General features: G+C 36.7%; 1 protein-coding gene across 1 annotated transcript in view; it reads right to left on the bottom strand.

Moving 5' to 3' along the window:
* Window positions 1–10795: 10795 nt before the first annotated feature.
* The window catches only part of EDNRA (endothelin receptor type A), a 36022-nt gene continuing 25119 nt past the window's right edge, over window positions 10796–21698 (bottom strand). Inside the window, exons 5-8 of the mRNA XM_054065055.1 lie at window positions 18791–18943; window positions 16497–16630; window positions 15991–16099; window positions 10796–14099 (exon numbers count right to left, since the gene is read on the bottom strand). Coding sequence (XP_053921030.1) covers window positions 13959–14099; window positions 15991–16099; window positions 16497–16630; window positions 18791–18943 — 537 coding nt within the window. The 3' untranslated portion in view covers window positions 10796–13958. The remainder of the gene's footprint in view (window positions 14100–15990; window positions 16100–16496; window positions 16631–18790; window positions 18944–21698) is intronic.

The following is a 21698-nucleotide window of genomic DNA, read 5'->3' on the forward strand; positions in this document are numbered from 1 at the left end:
CTGGTTCTCTTACAAATACAACAAATTCAGCTCTGTATCTTACTCCGGTTTATCCCTTTGCTTTTCGCTGGTTTAAGAAATGGTTTTCTCTTACCAGCAATATGGTTCAAATTATTATTATTTTGTTAATTAGATGTGCTTATTCTAATGCAAATATACTTTGATCTTGCCAGATGTTGAACCAGACTTGCATTTACTTAGAACCACATCAAAATGTTTTGTAACTACAAAGTATTTAGACACACATTGCTCAGAAGAAGAGATGTGCTGGAGAAGTCATGGGCCAAATTCAGCTCTTCATTACCATTGCTAGAGGAAGTGGATCCAAGCGAGTCTGCAGCATTTCTTTGGACTGTTATGCACTGCTAGACCCTGTCAAACTTCAGCATTCTCTAACTTTCATTAGAAATAAGAATATCAGCTGCCATTGAAAAGGAAGGTTTTTCTCTATAATTGCCTTTTTTTCCCCCTTACACTTGCCTCTAACACCTCTGCTACCCGGCGTTTGCTGTAATCTTATTTCATGTTGCAGGTAGGAGTATTGTTTGTTCTGTGTGTGCTTGATGCAGTTCAAAGCTAAAGTAACAAAAAATTTCTTCTGATGTATTTTCAAGGAAGCCCGTAGGAGGTGGCAAAGAGAGCATTACAGCAAAAAGGTTCACATTAGTCGTCTTAGAGTCCTAGTCAGTGTGCTACAGCTGGTATTGCAGTTGGGGGTTAGGAATACTGAACTTGATTGTTTCAGTTAATTTGCAGAGCATTTATACATCAATAAACTTAGCACATTCAAACACTGGGGAATCATTATGGCATGAGGCTTGGTCCTGTCCTCTGAGTCAGCACTCCCAGGTATATGTGAACACGCCCATGGATTTGGCTAGGATTGCTTTCACATAATTCAGAACAGAATTTTGAGTCAAATGGTTAATCCAGTTCTGAAAGGTGCTCAGACAACATCTGAAAGAAGAAATCGACTCATTCTTAAGTATCTGGTCCTTAGCCTTCTCACTCAGGCACAGCTTCCACTGACTTCCAAGAATTTCAGTGTGAGTTTTGTTAGATTAAAGAGTACGTGATTATCTTCAAAATTACATACTTCCCTAGCAAAACCCAGTTTTTATTTATTTCTGTGATTGTACAATAATACATTCTGTTGACAAAACATTCCATGCTTTGTCATCCCTAAGCTGATTCCTTTTGGAAAGCATAAAGGAATATTTATTTAGCTACAGTTACAGATACAGCGATCCTAGTGATAGGAAAAGAGGAAGCAGGGACGTTTAGACTGGATATTAGGAAAAATTTCTTCAGGAAAGGATTATCAAGCACTGGCACAGGCTGCCAGGAGAAGTGATTGAAAATACTTGTAGATGTGATACTTAGTTACATGCTTTAGTGGTGGACTTGGCAGTATTAGGTTAAGGGTTGGACTTGATGATCTTAAAGGACTTTTCCAACCTAAATGAATCTCTGCTAATTAAAGAAAAATGTATAATAGCTTAAAAAATATACCCTTTTATGGTTTTGAGGTATCCAGAAACCATACACCCTTAAGACATCTAAGTATACTTTGTGTATTGAATTAAGCAAGAGAAAAATATTTGTTATTTGAGAGAAAGGTGCAAAGTGCCAAATATGTTTCTGTGAATCCATATGCAAATGTGGAGTGTACAGGGGCAGTTGTGAACACTGTATATATATATATGTTCAAAAGTACATGCATAGTGTAATACATTTGAAATAGAATGGCATGACAAGTAGAACTGGACCATTGATACTACTTTTTGAAGAATGTACTTGTTCACTTTGTAAACTACAAAGCAGACAGATTTTAGCCTTGCTGGTTGTGAACAAATCCTCCAAAACATAGCTGTCCATAGAAAACATAAAAGAACAAACTTTTACACCATGAGATGCCTACTACCCTGAGTATCCATGATTAAAAACCCCAAATACAGCAATTTAAAAAGAAGTTACAGTGAAAAAACCCTGAAGAATAAACAGTGAAAAATTAAGGCTTCAAAATTTGGCTTTTAAAGAAAATTTAAAAAAATAAATCCCTGGGCCCCTAAAACTAAAGACATCACTGATGACTTACTTGTATTGATGATTACCCAGGTACTTGTGCTTTGAGGTGCTTTGGACTTCCACAGGGCAGTGGAAGTTGCATCCCAGTAAGTACGTGCTTCGCAGTATCTGAGCAAGAACATTTCAGGTGAAATCCTGGTAGGACTTGCAGACTTGTTTTTGGAAAGGAATGAGTGATTGTTTATACTTTCTATTCAGAAAACACACCTCTGGCATAAGGAAGATGACCAGCATGAAAAATGTTGACCCAAACAGTTAGTATGTAAGTTTCAAGAAATCAAAAACCGTCTTATAATAACTGAACATAAGAACCATAGAATCATGGTGTCATTTAGGTTGGGAAAGACCTCTAAGATCATCAAGTCCAACTGTAAAGCTAACACTGCCCAGTCCACCACTAAACCATATCCCTAAGTGCCACATCTACACATAAGAAACATAAGAAAATGTCTGAACCTAAGGAATTATTCTTTTTTTTTTTCAATGTGAGGGTGACAGTATTGCAACAGGTTGTCCAGTGAGGTTGTGGAGTCTCCATCCTTTGAGATATTCAAGACGTGACTGGATGTGGTCCCAGGCAACTGGCTCTAGGTAGCCCAGCTTGAGGAGGGGAGTTGGACAAGATGACCTCTGGGGGTTCTGTTCAACTGTTCTGTGAGCCTGTGATTCTGTAATGTTATGAACAGCATAAATAACAATCTGGAAGAACGGCCCCATCTATGACACTGTTAACAGTTTCTGAGCTGATTGTTCTAGGAGATATGCCTCTCTATTTGGAGATTGCATACAGAATCTGAATAGTTTTGTAATTTCCTTCCACGTGTGGCCTTGGTGAGGCTGCATAGAAAACTATGCAATGGCAACATCATTATGGTGGAAGGAGCCTTAATGTGGAAGGAAAGCTAGCCTATATATTTAATGATTAAATATGAAGACCCGGAAGCATTTCCAGCAAAACTAGCTGCAGAAATGCACTGGCATTCAAAGAGAAAACTCATGCGGATTTTACTCTTTGTTTTCTCCTTCTTAATAATTTCCCATAAATGTTGTTAATGTACATGCTGTAATGTGAAGTTCCATCTTAATAATGAACTTTCTTAGACTCCTCACTAAGAATGCTGAATAAGCATACCACAATATCTACTACCAGAAAGAAAAGGAGTTATGTATGTCTTCAGGTGATGGCTACAATATTATAACATCATTAGACAGGTAATGCACGAATTTAACATAAATAATCTAAAAAGAGTACCAAAGCACGGAAAGCAGGAAATCAACTTAAACATATACTGCTTATCCAGGAATGCTGGAAGACAGTGAGATTGGGAAACTGGAATACTTGGCTTTCTGCAGCGATAATATAACAGATGTATTCAGAATTTGATGGAAGGAAGATAATCGGTGGAAACAGTGAGATGTCTGTGTAAGAAAATTGTCATAGGCTGTGTCAAGGGAGAATTGATGTCGTATATGGAATGAAAGATAGCCTGTATTAACCAATTAACAGCCCTTCTGTGCTAAACCTGCAAATCTACTGTGCAAATAGTGCATAAATAGTATGAAGACAGCAAAACCAGTTTTCTTACTGGACAGTTCAGCCACAGTGATGGATATGTTGTGGAAGCGGGGAATTTAGTAAGCATATGGAGACACTAATAATGGAGCACTTCAGTTACACAAGGCAGAGTGCTTAAATGTAATGCTGGGACACAATGCTCAAAGTTCCTGTGGTATTGTGCATGGTTGCTCTGGAACAGAAATCAGGGAACCCACAAGAGGAGCAGTCTGAACTTGATTCTGGCAGTTCACAGGACTTGGGTAAAATATTGCTGTCAAAAAAATTTGAGGATCAACCTGATGAATAATAAATAAATACTTTTTCACTCTTACCCCAAATGTACTGATTCTTCAGTTTGGTGAAGGCTTGAGCAGCCTACCAGTGAAGTGTTACTTTATTCTTATACTGTCCTACGCCCTTCCCTAGTTGTCTGCTGTTGATCATTATGGTTAATAGGAAGGTCTGACTCAGAACAGCTGATTAAGGTTTTTAGATTCTTACGATCATTAATACAAAGACAGACTGCTCATACATATACAAAATAGAGTTGATTCTTATCCTTGACAGGAACATGTTAATATCAAATAAAGCATTCTGAACTAATCTATTTTTAGAACATTAATACCATTCTTGTACTGTTTTTTTAAAAAATACTTTTACTTTTGAAGGACTAAACCTAAACTTTACCTAAACTTTATGCTACCAAAACTGAATGTCTTCAATCATGATTGTATATTTTGAATGCAATTATTCCGCATTCTGCAGTCATGCATTAAAGCTTAATGTCTTGTCACTCTTAATGTCTCCATGTATTTATCCCAAATTGCATTTTTCTTTTGTTTGATGGCATATTTCAATTGCAAACACATCATTTACTTGATGATCACAGTCACCTGGAGGTCTGTTTCCATGATTCCATCTTCCCGTTCCGAGAGCAGCTTCTGATTTTCTTCCTAAGATGTATTACTTTCCTTTTCCACAAACTGATACTGCTTATCTTCTGTGTTTATCTCCTTTCAGGGTTTAATCCATTCTCTGATGTCATTATAAAATTAATTGATTTACATCCTTGTTTATAGTAAATCCTTCAACTTCTAAATCCTTTACTTTTTAAAGTAATACTTGTGAAGGTGGTGGGTTGATTGTCCTAAAACATAAATCCTCTAGCTATGCTGGGATCATGAACAGCACAGCAAGAGCTGTTAAACTCCCACTGTTAAATTCCACACATTGCTGTGTTAATACACTTCAAGTTTGACCTGAACAGGCTTTTTCAAGGCAGTGTTTATATTGGTGAAATTTCTAATACAGCATTGCTGCAGCTCCACAGACAGAAACAAATGTTTGGGGTTTGTTATTTTTTTTCTTTTAAACATGCAGTTTTGGGTCAATAAGCTGGTTTATGTTAGATGCCTCTTCAAGGATAAATTCTATAAGTGTCCTGAAAAGATTTTGTGTTCTGGACCTTTGTTTCTTTCCTAAAATTCATAACAAAAGTCATGACTGCCAAAGCCACGATTGATCTAGTTCTAAGTTAATTATTTTGGGTGCTTGTAACAATTAATTGCAGTAGCACATTATATCATTTGCTCTGCTGCTGAGTTAAGTTTATGCTATCTAGGATGAGGGGGTTTTGTCTGTGTAGTGAGGTTACAAACACCAAATCTAGATTAAAATTTATTTGGCCGTGTCTGTTTATATCTGTAGTTTGACAGCTCTGGAACTGTTTGTAATAAAAAATATTAATCCATTGCAAATTAGACTCCTGACTCTTCCATATTATGTATATCTAAAACTTAAAGATGTTATTACTCTTAGCTTAGTATAAGGTTTCCATAAAACCTTTTGCTTCCTTGATATGAAACAGTAGCATTCATCTTTTTATTGATTATGATTCTGAAGAGGCTTTGAGAGAAAATTGTGGAAAATTGATAGAAAACCTTTCGGAAAGATGGAAAAACTTATTTTAATACCAATATTTACTTATATTTTTCCCTATGCATTTTATTCTGCTTCCTATAATCATATTCTGTTTTCTATAATCACCTGCTCTATGACTTTTACATTTTGATTACTTTATCTTCATGAGCTACCCTGACAATTCAAGGTATGTTCACATTGGAACTTTTGGGATAGTGTGGTAATACCTAAAGTCAGCTTTAGGCCTGGATAAAGTTACATTTGAGTAGTGGAAGCAGTCCGGAGCTCAATGTAAGTTAATTCATCCTGCTTATTGGCAGTGATACGTCAAGGATTAGGAAGGACTTTGGAGAGAAGGACAAGATAATAAGAGAGATATCAGGGACAAACCGTAAACACTGAGTCAGAGAATCAGGAATTCAACACACAACTTCCAATTTCTCTGATCTGTGCATTAGACTATTTAGAGAAAGTTTCTGTTATCTTCGGAATTCACAGAGTTCTCAAGGTTCTGCAGAGTCTGGGTAATGAAAACTAGTTAACACTCAAAATCTCTTGCAGATCACTATTCTTCATCAGTCTTTTAGTACTAAACGTTATAAAATTTCACTTCTAATGTTTTTTAAAAGGGTTATGCAGCCTGTGTTGCCACAGGCTTGCAGAACATAGTTTTGTAAAAAATTATTAAAGTATTTATAAAACGCATAGTTGAAGCGGCATTTGGAATAGATCTTCAGCTGGCAAGCTCAAAATTGTTCTTGAATTTCATTGTTTGTTTATTTGGGTTCATCAGTCGTTTAGATTTTGCATCTTGGCACCTACTGCCACAAATTGTTGCTAACACGTCTGGAACTGTTAACTAGTTCTAGGCATAGGATGGCAATTTGGGTTACAAAGTAGTGATGAAATAATCTTACTTGAACTAAGACATAAACAGTAATCATCTGTATTCAATTTTGAGACTCAACAGGGAAAAAGTTAGCCAGTCATCCAATAAATTAAGCATCACATGGCATTCTTATTTTCAATTCAAATTGAAATTTACTAGCGGAATAACTAAAAAGCAGTCAACTATTACCAAGTGGAGATTGAGAAGTATGTCAGGTTGGCTTAGTTATAGAGAGCTCCTTTTCTTGTGACATCTAATTCTTTTTCATGTAACACATTTTCCATATTGTTTCACTTGATTATTTTATTTGCATTCAGAATGTTTATGTAATTGTATATGCATGGCAAAAACTGCATTGTGGGAATGTCTGTACATGGCAGTTCTCATGCAGTGTTTAGTTCATGTAAACTGTGTTTTCCCAAAGTCTAGAAAATACATCTTCAGAAAAACCAAATATGTAATTAACTGCAGAAGATTAAATTTTCTGAAAGGAGGCAGATCCCACAGGTCTATAGATCAGGAGAACTCTAAGGTTTTTCATAGAATCATGGAATCACTAGGTTGGAAAAGACCTTTGAGATCATCAAGCCCAACTGTACCTGTCCACTGCCAAATCATATCCCTAAGCACTTCATCTCTCTGTCTTTTAAATCCCTCCAGGGATGGGGACTCAATCACCTCCCTGGGCAGTCTCTGCCAGTGCCCTGTAACCCTTTCTGTGAAGAAATTTTTCCTAATGTCCAATCTGAACCTCCCCTGGCACAGACTGAGGCCATTCCCTCTTGTCCTATCGCCTGTCACTTGGGAGAAAAGACCAACACCCACCTTGCTACAACCTCCTTTCAGGCAGCTGTAAGCAGTGATACGGTCTCCCCTCAGCCTCCTCTTCTCCAGGCTAAACAACCCCCAGTTCCCGCGGCCGCTCCTCATAGTACTTGTTCTCCAGCCCCTTCACCAGCTTCATTGCTCTTCTCTGGACACACTCCAGGACCTCAATGTTTTCTTGTTGTGAGGGGCTGAATTATAATCTTGGATACGTAAATCTTGACTGGCTGAGTCTTGATGCCATTTTCATACGTTCCAAGTAGATTATAAAAAATAAATGAAAGCAAAATTGATAAAATTTATAGAAGTCCTTAATTGGAAACCTCAATTAGTTGCAAAACACAGAGTGGCATACAGTTCATATGTAAGATCACTTTTAGTCTGAAAAGTTTGAAATCTTACAAGTGAGTTTGATCTTTCTTTAGCTGCCTTTTTCTGTTAAAGTTTCAGCCAATTATTTTTATTGTAGACTACCCTCATGCCTTTATCCCAGTGGTATTTTAAACATAAGCTTAAACAAATCTGTGTGTCCAGGACAAATTCTTGTATTTGTCATGAAGTGAATTTACTCAATTTTCAGATTTACTACTGTGCTAGTCCCTTCTCTAGAATGTTGAAGTAAACTTTGTTATGAATCTATTATTTATTTCTGTTTCTCAACAAGGGCTTTTATGTTAAAACATTTTGGTATTTGCCCAATTCACATCTTTGATTTTCATTCTGTACAATCATATGTGATATGGAATTCTCAAATTACATAGTATTTTTTCCTGCCTTCTCTCTAAATGGCTCACACTTTGTAAGTAAATAGATGATATGGCTGTTTTATACATTAAAGCTTTTTATATGGACAAACAACCACTGATTAAAGCTCTGTGCAAGCAAGTTCAGGTATATATAAATGATCATAAAAAGGAAACCATTCAAAATTTTATTCTTTGGCATTGGAGTCGTTCCAGTTCATTTGTGATACAGGAAACCCAGAAGATGCTGGATATTACAAAAACTACTATCCAAAGGCTTTTTTTCTGTTGCAAGAAGGCAATGTTGGTCAACACTCAGTAAGGCAGCTCCCTTTCTTCACGGTTCTCTGAGGCTGAGCTGTCTCTTGGAGCTAGTACTTTAGAGAAACATTGCAGGGAAAACAAAGGATGATGCATTGGATCCTTACATTTTCCTAATCCCCAGTGTTTGGTATATTTCATACACTGGAGCATAAAGTTTTATAGTCCTTACAGTATTTTATTCCAGCTCATGTAACTGTGGACATTCTCATTTTTCATGTAAACATCTACTCTTAATTATTATTTTGATTATTACTTTAATTATTATTTTAATTCTGGTTGAATTAACCAAAGGAATATAGTTGGGTTTTTTTTTTCTATAAAAAGTCAATATAATTTCCACTAGTAGTACTGAAGTGTAGTATTCATTTGTCCCAAGAGTACTATGTTAATTTTCTGTTTAAAACTTCACCTTGAAAATTTGTGACTTTTCTGGTTTAATTGTGCTCTGTATTGGAATGTAACATGTATCTGGAGTTGGATCCTTTATTAATACTGTGTAGATATTTAAAAGAAAGCTACTTCAAATGTATGCTTTATTCAGAGGCAAGACCAAGGATGCCACTCTACAACAATTTTGACGTGGAAAAGACACAAAACCTTTAGACAGAGATTACAATAAATATGAAGTGTGGCTACAGAATGGCACAATGGTGTCTAGTAATGATGGATTTGTAATCTTTTCCCATGTTTAAAATATATAGCAGAATGCATGTTCTCTTGGATGGTTTAGAAATGCTTCTCATTAATCATTTGGGATGCTTGATTCAGTAACTTGTAGACTCAGTCTTTTTGTTCCCAAGGACTAAGACAGCAAGCAGTTAAAGAGCTTTTTCTGAGATGCACCAAGTATTTCCAAATAATTGATTTCAGATGAGTTTGCAGCTACTCAGTTACTCTGAGAAACATGGGCAGAATGCTGCTGAAGAACGGAATAAATTCTTCTTTTCTTATCAGTTGTAACACTTATTATGTTGAGCTTTATTGTAATAATAAGCACTGTAACTGAGACCACAAAACTGTGACTCAAGCAACAGTTCGTTTCAGAAGCAGGGGTGCCTGTACAGGGAAAAAGCTGATTCTAGATGAGATACTAGAGGTCAATTAATTTTGTCTTCCTTTAGAAAAACTGGAGATGACCTACTTTTCTTTTTTTCATTTAGTTCTTATCTTCCTTTCCCACATTCGGACTAATGATAAGCTGTGTTTCTTTTAGAGCCACATTTTAAACATGCCTGGTTTTGGTGGTTTTTTTTTTTTTTTTCCTGTGCCGCTTGGGAGCTGTTTCTGTTCTGTAAACTTTGTATGTGTCTTCTTTTACTCCAATTTTGGAGCTAATTGCCTTTATTTAATCTGTGAAAGGGATAGGAGTGTAAATTAGGGATCCTTCACTGAGCCAGGCTTTGCGCAACTGATTGGAAAAAGTTTTGCAAGGCAATGTTAGCATGCAGTTCGAGTGTATTTCTTCTAATGAAAATGCATGCTTTGCCTCAGGGACATTTGGGCATAAATCTGTTCATATAAATGCAGCAGAATTTGAATTTGTACCATGTCTTCTCACAAACTGAAACCCATGAGGCTTCACAGAATCAAATGATATAGTAACAAGATTGTGGTAAATATGTAGATGATGAGGGAAAAAAAACAGTTAAAAAAGCAAGTAATTCCACAAGCAATGGAAATTACAAATACTGTTTTCCAAGAATTTGCGTGTTGTGGTTTGATTCTCAGATGTCTTACAAGTTGCAAGCTCTGATCAAAGCTCTTTCTGCATCTGTAATATTCCTAACATCTCCCTATCATGTGAGTTTGTTGAGTACACATAAACTCTATTTCACCAATTAGGATCTTGTTCTTCTGCCCACCCTGCAGTTTTTGTGAAATTCTCTGTAATTTCATAATGATGATAACCCCGTTCTGTAAAATTAATTTAAGTTGAGTAGGGGGTTCATAGCTGTTTCTGAAAGGTAAAGAGACAGACAGGTAAACATCTGAAAATGTATAAAAAGCAAAAATAAACATATTCAGACATGAGAGTTGCATAAGCCTCCTTTCACAGAACCATGCTAACAGTTCTATCAGGTGAGGTTCATAATGAACGTAGGCACTTTTTCCCACGTAGAGGATGTGGCTAGGTTAGGTCTGAAGCACAGTTTCATAGGTAAATAAATGAATGCCATCATAAATAGAAATGAAAACCTATGTCTGCTATATTTTTAAAGCAAATAAGTATAAAATATACCAAAGAGGAGATGTTTAATGAGGTAGTTTGGAAAAAAAAAGTGTATTGAAAAAAAGGAGAATAACTGTATTCTAAAATTAAAGAAAACTCTACAAAGTGTTTGAAGTTGAGATGTGAGACTGTATATAAGGGGAAACAGTAAATGAAAGTTTACACTGACTGAAGTGAAGAGAGTTGGGAATTGTGAAGTCCACAGAAAACAAAATAGCGAGAGTTAAATGGATTTTTATTACAATGAACAGATGTTCTAAGAAGTGTAAGAAATTAATCTGAAACTTCTGGACAGACATCCTGTTAGCTGCAGAGAAAATCTTGGCTTGATTCAGTTAAGGTGAATGCAAAGAGCCGGTATAAAATAAGAGGAGGATGGAACAATACTTGCAGAAAGTTGTTCTGGTGTAAAAGAGAATGCAAGTTCTGTGCAAGAAAGAAAAAAACGCAACAAAGCATACACTGGTTTTGATGCACAAAGAAATGCTGGGGCACCTTTTTGGAGAACTTGGCAGGAAAAGGAAAGATTAAAATTAAACAAAGTTGATTTTCAAAATTGTGGAAGACTTTCGTTGTTTCTTTTGGAAGATTAGCATTTTCAGAATTAAGGGTAGGTACAATAGTAGGAGGAACAGTTGCCATTATCAGTGGGAAGAACATGAGAGAATTTATAAAGCAAGTGCCTTAGTAAGTTTTACGGAAACAGTTCCCCCCTCACCATAACTGCTACATCGGAATACCCTTTGTCCTTTTTATTGCTTTGTGAGTGCAGCTGCCAATGAAAACTGAGGAGAGCATGCATGGCAAAATAAGAGTCCGAGACCTCCTGAGACCTCACTCTGACTGTTATTTAGGATCTGTCTGTCCTTCTACTGACTGGAGGAGATGGAATGAGGATCACCAATTAGTTTTTGCAGCTTTGATCTCTAAGTAAGCTTCCAAACACGTCTCTAAAGCATTCTAAAAAACACCTATCACATCTGTTAGATACTGTACTCTCTTCTTAATTTAGTTAAAAAGCTTTGTATTTTAGAATGCTGCTGGTAAGGTCAGTCAGCTCTTTGGGAAGCAGGAACATGTTTTTTCCATCTAGGCTGAACTGGCTTACAGGATGTTTTGGTGTGCATGTGCATGTATCTTTGCCACACAGCTACTGGTTGGAAAGCATTAGATGTTTGAAGTGTTAATGCTGGAAGGAAAACTGTTAGTTTTTCATGACTTCTGGTTGGTATGACAGCTGGGAAAGCCTAAAAATTATCTGTTTCAAGGTCTGAAACTTTTGCAGGTAGATCCTGGGTTTTGGTAGAAGAGTCCTAAAGTTTCTATCATGGATTGTCTCTACTGCTTGCTGTAAACAGAAAAGATTTTCTCTGAACAAGTGGATTATTGGTTTGCTGGTATAGACTGATTTTTTTTGGTCCATCTAACCAACAGAAGAGGGAGTGGAAGCAAAGCTTTTTCCTGCCTTGAAATAAATAAGCGACAACTTATAATTTAAATGCATTCTTCATATCTGTCTTGTGTTTGCCTTTATCACTTGCTCAACATATTCTGTCAAAGGAGCAGTGAAGGTGTCAGGATGTAAAGAGACTTAGTAATTCAATGCTGTGATTTTTGATACAGTTTGAGGATGAAACATTTTGAATAAAATTCAGCCAAGTCTCATTCAATACCGTGCTCTTAGGCACTACTACAGAGCACTGTCAGAAGACTGTATTTAGGTTTATAACATATGAACATAAATTTGTATGCATTTATACAGGCATATATGTCACAGAGACAAAAGCACACAAAATACATAAGCCAATTTAAAGAAGTTTTGAAAAATATACTTTAGAAGTTTTGTGTGAATGTAAACATTTGGAAAACTTGTGCAACAGAAGTCACTGAAGACACTAGCATTTTGACTTTGTAAATAAAAATATACAGGATTATGCCTTTCACTTGAAATCTAACAGATGTTTAAAAATTTGTGGAGTTTTAATTACTGCTTCTCAGCCTGGCACCAGAGATGCTCTAAATTTCCTAGCAGATTTGTGCATGAGGCATATTATATGCAACACCACACTATTTAATTCCACTATTTAATGAAAGACTACCTATTAAAAATTTTTATAGCCAAAAAAAGGAATATCTTGCCATGTAACCATAATGGATGGAAATAATAAGTAAATCACCAGTTTATATGTATGCAAGCACTATTTTCTGTATATTATTCATAGCATTTGTTTATTAGGCTAACAGTTCTAATAAACTATCAAACCCCAATAAAATCATTGAATATTGTGAAAGTAAGACAAAAAGCTCCATAAGCATAAGGCACAAAATATCCTTGTGACATCCAGCTCTTATGGACTTCCACAGTTGTGCACTCACTGTGACTAAAACCTCACGTTCACAATGCGTAAGTAGTGTTGTGCATAGTTGCTATAATAGCCATATTCTCAGAGCTCTTTGGGCAGATTTAATATTGTTTCACTGTGTTCCACTGACCCTCATTTTGACTTAGATTTAACGCAGCTATAGTCTAAATGGATTAATAGATCCATATGATTTAATAATTAACATGGCAGGTTAATTAAAAACACATTGTAAGGTGTCCCACTGTGGGCATCTTTCATTCTTTTTGTTGATATAGATTATGTTTATTATGTTCATTTTGTACAGAGCATTAGAATAAATAACACAGTATACTACTGTATTATTAATACCTCTTTTTTTTTGGTATTAATCAGTGCTTAAGTGCCAAATGTTGATGCTACTTTAAATGGTCTCTTCCTATTTTTGAGTACTGAAGTGCTACAAATGTGAACTGCCCAGCTAATGTCCTGACCCACTGTAACATAAGTAAATAAAATACTGGTGTGGACCAAAGAATTTTCTAACATAAAACTGAAAAACAACAACAACATGCAAAGCATACTGGTGCATGGAATAGATCCACCACACAAATAAAAGTTAAAAGACAAATGGGCAGAGAGAAAATATAGTCACAGACAGACTCCATTTTCATGTCTTCTGAAAAATTCTGGAGTGATTCATTCTAGGCAACACTCAGGTAAAAAGATTGTACTGTGCCAGTCACAGGCGCTGGACAGTCCTCGCCTTGTTCAGAAGAGCAAACCACCTGTGAGTTCAAGTCATTTTTTTGATGTCATAATCACATCCTTATCATTTTCAAAGACAGAATTACCATCCAGTGGCTCTCAGTTTGCAGCACATCACAGTTGCAGTCAATCTACTCGGTCACCTCTAGGATTAAGTACAAGGAAGGGTGCATGTGTCTGAATCGCGGATGGAGCAGTCACTGGGATTCCTGTTGAAATAGCATTGTAATGACTTTCCTGTTTGATTCCAAAGTCGTATCGGAGTCCTTAAATTTCAGTTTATGCTGTCTTTATGGCTGCTTCGATCTGTATTGTGATTGTTTAGTTCTTGATTTTTCCACTGAATGCTTGTTCCATTCATGGGCACTGAAGTCACTAGACTCTTGGATTGGGAGCAGCAACAGCAAAGACATGACTGGAAATAAAATTAAAAAAAAGGTAAACACAAATCTACCAACTCTGTGCAGATTGCCAGCGGTATTCTTCATTCAGAAATGAACAAACAATTCTAGCTGAAAGGAATGATAGTTCTACTGAGGCAATTTTTTATCCTACGATACAAACAATTCTTGTGACTAAACATCATAAACACAGCAATTTAGGCCTGGCTTATGCCTCATATTTAGGAAAAACTTCCACTGTATCAAAAGGGAAATTTGTTTGACTAAGGTAAACAGATAGAGAACTGTCAGAACTCAATACGTATTGTAAAGAGCTGAGTTGGGTTTTTCCTCCTCTTTATCACTGAACACGTAGCTTAGGGATCAGCGTGCTGCTTAGCATGTAAAGAAAAGAAAATTCCCCAGCCTGTAACTTAGGTCTCTTCTCACATCTTAGAAGATGACAAAATTGTTTAGGAAAAGGGACAGTGAATATATTGAGGTGTCTAATTTTTCACAGTTAAGAACATTCAGGATCATACTCCCAGGTTCTTCATGAAATGTTATGTTCAGCTGTCTTGTGTGAAAAGAGCAAAAAGGATTCTTCAGGTATCTTCCCCTCGTTTCACTAAAAGCAGCGCCTAATTCTGTGTAGATGGAATCTCTGCTTTAGGGGAAACAACTAGGGCCTCAGAGGAGCAAGGCAATAACAGCAGTAGCTCCATGACTTCTGTGAACTCAATGAAAAAGGGATGTTGCGGAGAGGTAAAGCCAGTCTTCAGATATATGTATTATCTATCTATGGGTGGGTATGCAAAATCGCAACAGAGGTACGAGGAGAAACTCAAATTCAAAATGGAAAGATTGACTGAATTAATGACCTTGATACTAGAAGGGAAAGGGTAAGCTATAATGAGAAGCAGGGGAAGGATTAAATAATAGATGAAAATTCTTTAATTAGAGTTGTTGGATAGTAATTTTATTTGGAAGGACAAATGGGAAGAATGAACTAATGGTATGAGGAGCAACCTGGTAGTACCCACTGTTACCTCTCCCTTTCACCTTTCAGGCATATTATCCACTCTGCAGTTCCCAAATGAAGAGGGGACTGTAAAAAGTAAAGCTGCTTCTTATTTATCATGTGAAAATACTCCCTTAAAATAATTTGTAAGACTGATCCAGGCTACAAACAAACAGATATTCCCTATTTTAATGAGGTACTACATTTTTCAGTAGCTTGAGTTGCCTATTTGCAGACTTAAAGTTTAGAGGTCCAGTCCTATCATCTTTTGTTTCTCTTTACAGATAAAGGTTTTTCCTTTTCCATTTTGTTACTTTCTGTACCACTATATGCTTTCATTTTCTTTCTTCCTTGCCTTTTTTATACAAACAGGGACTTGCAAAGACACAGTGTCACAAGGGAAGTTTTGTAGCCTTTTGTAGTGTTTTCATGTGTAGGAGCTGGAAAAGTGCATGTAAAAGCCATAATGCATGTTTAACTGGCAAAGTCAACTCAGGTGCCTCCTTTGGTATTCAAGCCTGAAAATTTTAGTGATTAATGGGATTGTTTAACTGCAGGTAGCTTGATGTCCTAAGTTTGTGTTCTTTGTCTTCATCGAGAGTGGGAAATCCATTATCAACAAAATTCTGTTTCATGTGCATGTCCCTTGCAGATAAATAGTACTTAGAAGAGCGTGCCTGTCTCATTTTACATGTTTACATATACAAACTATGTCAAACTTATTTACTGGATTAGCATTTCAGTTTGGTATGTGCGCTCTGTGCGATCCTACCTGGTAAACTAGACAATTTATAATCTTTCATTCCTTTCCATGCCTCTTCTCCCAGCTGCTAAAATTAGATGATAACTACATGGTTTAAAGCAGTTCAGTTACTGGACTTAAAATCTGGTCAGGAAGATCTTACCTGAAAACAGTTTTTAAACTTCTTGCTCACAAAATACAGAGCTATTGGGTTAATACAAGAGTTCATAGTTGCCAGGTTGATGCTGATATAATCCAATGGCAGCAAGAAACTAAGAAACAAAAGAGAAAACAAAACATTTGAACTGTTCATATACTGGAGAAGCACCCGTGCCCTTTGTGGTTGCAATCTCTTCTGTCATAGAAACTATTTCTCTCTTGCCTAACTCCCTCAATCCAATCTTGTACCATGCTAGGTCTATAATAACCTTTCTCAGGGAAGTTCACAGAAGCCAGAGGAAAGTGATTGCAGTGGTGACAGACAACATTTATTTAAATTATGCTACCCCATTAACACTGAACCCTCTGAAAATGGATGCAACTGAAAAGTTATGAAGCATTTGCCCTTCTGCCATACAGTTGCATGCACAATGACATTTCTCAAATAAAATCATGTGTGGTGTTATAGGTTTTCAGTATAAACAATTGATTGACATAGAAAATAAGTACCTGAGCAGTTCACATCTGCCAGGGTCTCTTTCATTGTATACCATTTTCTTCAAAATTCGGCTCAAATGGAGAGGGAACCAGCAAAGAGCAAAAATCACTACTAAACAGAAAACTGTCTTTGCAACTTCTCGACGCTAGAAAAAGAAGTAAAGATAAGAATGACTGAGTGCCTAATTCGTGATAGTGATGTTGGCAGCGTAATAAATAATCTATACAAAGCATATAAGGATTCCTGAAGAGCAGCTTCCATACTACTTGATGTTCCTGAACTGTTTTTAATGGGACTTGTCGTGTTCTTGATTCGGACCATGCTCAACAGAACCTGCTCATCACTGAGACTGAAGCAGCTGGAGCACACAGGTCATTGCCAGGACATTGCAGATGTTAGCCAAGAAAAAGCATCTCCTTGGCTCTCCTCAGCCTAATTACTTTCCCAGCCCTTCATATTCCTCTATGCTGGATTAGTTCTCTGGCAATCCCTCAGATAAACCTCTTTCTTCAGAAACATGCATAATCTGCAAGAAAACTTTTTTATGTATGAGGAAACTAGGATCACAGCTGCTTGATCCCAAACCACTTGTACCTAATCCTTGATGTGGAGCAATATATAAACTCAAGGCACTGAAATCAGTTGGCAATAAATGTTCCATTCAACCATGTATCTAGCCAGGACGGTTCTCTTTGATGTATTATTTTATATTTAGCATGCATCATGTTATGTAAAGGGATATTGCACGATATATTAATTTTGCACAGTATATTAATCACATTAATTAATGTGATCCTTGCTATGTCACGTTGATGTTCTTAAGTAAATACTTCCTCTAGCAAAATATTAGAAATGTCTGTTTTACTGCTTAATCTCATAATAGTTAGTCAGGAAATAATTTCAATGTAATGGATATTTTTTATGGCCCTAGAGCTTGACAGATGTTTTAGTGGATTTTTGACAATGCATACCAGTTGTGTTTGGTAGGCATGCATTTGATAGAAAGAAGCATGTGAAGGGGTAAGAATACCACTTCTGAAACTGCCGCTGTAAAGTAACAATAACAAGCATTGCAAGGGTCTGTCATTAAACAAATTGAAGTCAAATGTATGGTTACTGTAAGTCTTGTTAGGCTCTGAATATGACTGTTACTGTTTCTTCTTTTTTACAATAGGAGTTTTTATAAAAATACAAAAAGGATGATGACTAGACATTAATGTGGAAAAGTCTGTAGGGTGGGAAGGAAGGAGGGAGGGAGGGAGGGCAAAAGGTGGTGGTTAAAGAAAAGCATTTGTAAATTGTGGCATAAAGTCATCCTCCAGTAACCGGTCGGAATATCTTGCTGGGAACTGCGTGTCAGGATGGGAAAGCTGGAGGGTGGATTCCCCCACCCTGTACATACCATTCTAGTTCTAATGGGTGGAGTAGCTCGTCTGTGACCCTAAGTCTGTGTCGCAGGCTCTGGGGCCTGATGAGGGGAAAAAGCGGAGGATCTGCACGAGGGGAGGGTTCTGCGATCTGCCTTGGTCTGGAATGAACCATCAGAGGAGAAACCTCTGAGAGACCTCACTCTGATGCAGCCGGGAATGCTTTAAGGATTCACATCTGTGAATGAGGAATTTGAAAGGAAGGGTGGAATTTGAGGGTCTGACAGTAACGCAGGGGAAAAGCTACAGATGACTTTAAAAATTTCAGTTAGGAATTAAACATCAGACAGGGCTGCAAAACCAGCAAAATGACATCTGACGAGTTTGTGAAAGACTTTACTCTATGATCATTTGTTTGTACTATTCTCCCGTTGCTCTTTTCAAAGCAGTTACAGCAGTGGTACTGCAACAGTGCAATAACCCTGAAAAGAAAAAATCCACTCTCTTCTAAACCAGGTTATTCTACAACTGCTTTTTATATGCAACTAAAGTTGTATATCAAAGTGTGCCAAAAGTAGTGAAAACCCATGGAGTCATATCTTTATAAATAAAAAGAAGTGTTGTTTTGGCAAATCTTTGTAGTTAAATTTCAAAGCATTTAGCCCATAGTGATTTGAGGTTAAAGAGCAGGAGAGTACAACTGTCACACAAGAAAAGAAAGAAACTGTCTAGTTTCCTGAGCGTCCTGTCTTCAATACTTGAACTATGATGTAATCTTGTGTTCAGGGTTTAAGTGAATACCTTAGCATGATAAATACCCTACATCCTCACGTTCTGTTTCTTTAATTTACTGTATTCAAGTATACTTTGAAACATTTCTAAGCCTACTCAAAGAGAGAAGAACAGTACTTTCAAACATATGTGTTCCTTTTATTTACCTGCTTAAGGTGTTCACTGAGAGCGATTCTCAAGTTGCTGTTTCTTCTGTTTAACATTTCACAAGTCATTAGTGTATAAAATATGGCAGTGCACGCCAGTGGCATGCAGAAATAGAAGCCAAACAGCCACCAATCCTTTGCATCTTTGTAAAACTGTAGATAAGGTAAAGAAAAGAGAAGATATTTTCATATGATTCAATGGAAAGTGCCACAAAAAGGTCTCAGAAAGCACGAGAGTATGCTGGTATCTGTCTATTGGTAAACAGCACAAATAAAGTAAACTTTTGTATTGTTGAATTGTTTTGGACCAACATCAATATGGGAATTGTGGCAGTGTAAACATTCATTTTACCTTATGGATAGCCTGCCTGCATGTTTGTTGCAATCTGTGTTGGGTTGGAATTAATTTTTTTTTGGTTGTTTTCTAAACATTTACCTTCATTCATGAACGCTGGAATCCAGTTCCATGAAAAAGACATGCCAAAATGTAGACAGTGTCAATTTGAGATAACAAATCTTACTAAAAGCCTGTCTCAGGAAATGCCATTTACCTCTATGGCTTCTCTCGTGATTCCAAAAAAGGAAAACTCGAAATGTCTTGTAAGTTTAATCACCTTTTGTTATCAGTGAAAAGATTGGTAGTTGGTTTGCTTATGTACTGGTCAGATAGGAGCCACTTCATGTTTGTCTGATATATGCAAAGCTTAGGATGGGTGGCTTCTAGTGGTGAAGTTACTCTTTAACCCTTTCCCTGCCATTCATAGCATTTGCTTTTTGTGACCCGACACTGAGGGATTTGATAGAATAGCAGTACTTCACTGTGTAATTTTAAGCATTAGCTGGGATATAAGCCGTGGTTTAAGTGAATACATTTATGTATTATAGGAAATACTACATTTGACGAAACATTTAAAGTCACCTTTTCTGTAGATGATTGTATTTTCAGACTTGAGAAAATATTATATCTTGGGTTTTAACTTTGATGCTCAGCCAAAAGTGTGGACTGAAATATGACATTTTGAATACTTCCTGTCTCTGTGTTATTAGTCACTGAGATGGGTGTGTGTAAAAGGGAACCTTCTTTCTCATAATCTTTTCCCTTGCTTGTTTATTCTTTGCGGATGTGCTCTTGTAACATCACAGTTCCCACACCAAATGTCAAAGTGCTATTAACTCAGGATTATATTAATCCTGTTTGAAAAAGTTAAACTTTTGACATCTCGTTTACATTTAAAAGTGATAGATACTAAACTTTGAAAGATGGAAAAAAATAATGAAATTAATAGACTAGTATTTAATAATGTTCATTTGAAAATCTGTTTTATTACACTAGAAAGTTGATCTAGAAAGGACAAGGAAATGCCTCTGATTTTTCTGCCTCAACTCAGTTAGCTGCCTACAGAGCTTACTAATTTGAGTTTGCTGCTGGTATCTAGGCCACAACCCCACCTCACAGGGCATTTTGACTTGTGTTGATTCTCTTGTTTCCTCCTCCACACTAGCTTCAGCTTTGTGTGAGGAGGGGCTGCAGCCTGCTGCATAGTTGCCCTCTGCTTGGGGGTGGAATTTCCACCACTGGGAACAGAGCTTCTGCCAGCAGAAAACCAGAAAAAAAAAATGCTTCATATTTGAAGAGCTTGTACTGAGGGGAAATCTAATTACCACTCCTTCTGCAGAGAAAAGGATTACAAATACATGGAGACAATTATCTTTTCCGTGGCAAATTCCTCCAAGTCAGACTAAAATCATTTGGGTTGGGCAGCAAAATTCGTGCTGTTTGAACTCATGCTATGTTTACAAGGAAAACTTTCTGTCATACCAGTCTACCAGCTTTTGGGAGCATTGCCTGTCAGTCAATAAAAAACACACAGAATTCTGTGTCAAAGCCCTGACCAATGCCATCAATTCTGTATGAGGACCTGGCTTTATGAAGCTACATGAAAATGTCTGTAAACGATTAATTGTAGAATCCGAGTTTCTCAAAGCTTACATCAAAGGACAAAATTGGGTTGATTTAAGTGAAGTAGACATTCTTTTGTTTGTCTTGAAAGCCCATATGGAACTGGTTTTCTACAGGAAATGTGCATTTTAAACAAGTTTCCTAGTGCGCTCAGCCTCTTGGGAATCATGGTCTAGCATGAATCTTTTTAAGTCATTCAGGGAGAGCTTTAAACATGAACAAACCTCCTATTAAACCGAAAAGTTAATCATAAATCCTTCCCAAAGTTTAGTGATTGTTTATTGTGGCATTTGTGGTAGCAAATACTATAGTTAAGGTTAAAATGGTGTTTCCATTTTAATCTCTCATGTTAGTACTTGCTTGAAACACGTTGAAACACAACACTTTCCATTTTGACTGACACATCCAACATTTACTCTCAGCTTGGACATAAATGCTGATTAGTTTCCTTGAAAATCAAACTGGCATGGGGAGATTTAGAGCTTTTGAATTATGCTGAGCAAGTAAAAGATACTAATTCCTGCTAATAAAACAAAACAAGCTATTCTACTTACCACATTAAGAACAGAACAATAGTCAGTAAAGCTAGCATGCCTGTGGAAGACCTGAATTATAATGTTTTTGTGAAGAGGGAAGAGAAAATGAACCTTTTCTTAGAGAGAGAGGATTGTCAAGGCACATTTGTTGAGAAAAATAGCTATTACAAAAAGGAATTTTGCTGCATTGTGCATTTCATAAATCAGATCATTATAACTACAGTATCTACAGTCATATAGTCTGTAGAGTTTAGAAACAAAGATATAGTAAGTCCTGGGCAATTCCACTTCACATCCATTAATTATTTCCATTAGAGAATGCCTTTTGTCTTCTCTTGCAGTTCTTTTTGCTCTTTCTGCCGTCCCTGCAGTCTGTGTAACCCAACCAAAGCTGGGGATCTTCCTCTGAAAA

This window comes from Cuculus canorus, chromosome 4 (genome assembly GCF_017976375.1).
Source record: "Cuculus canorus isolate bCucCan1 chromosome 4, bCucCan1.pri, whole genome shotgun sequence".
NCBI classification, from domain to species: Eukaryota; Metazoa; Chordata; class Aves; order Cuculiformes; family Cuculidae; genus Cuculus; species Cuculus canorus.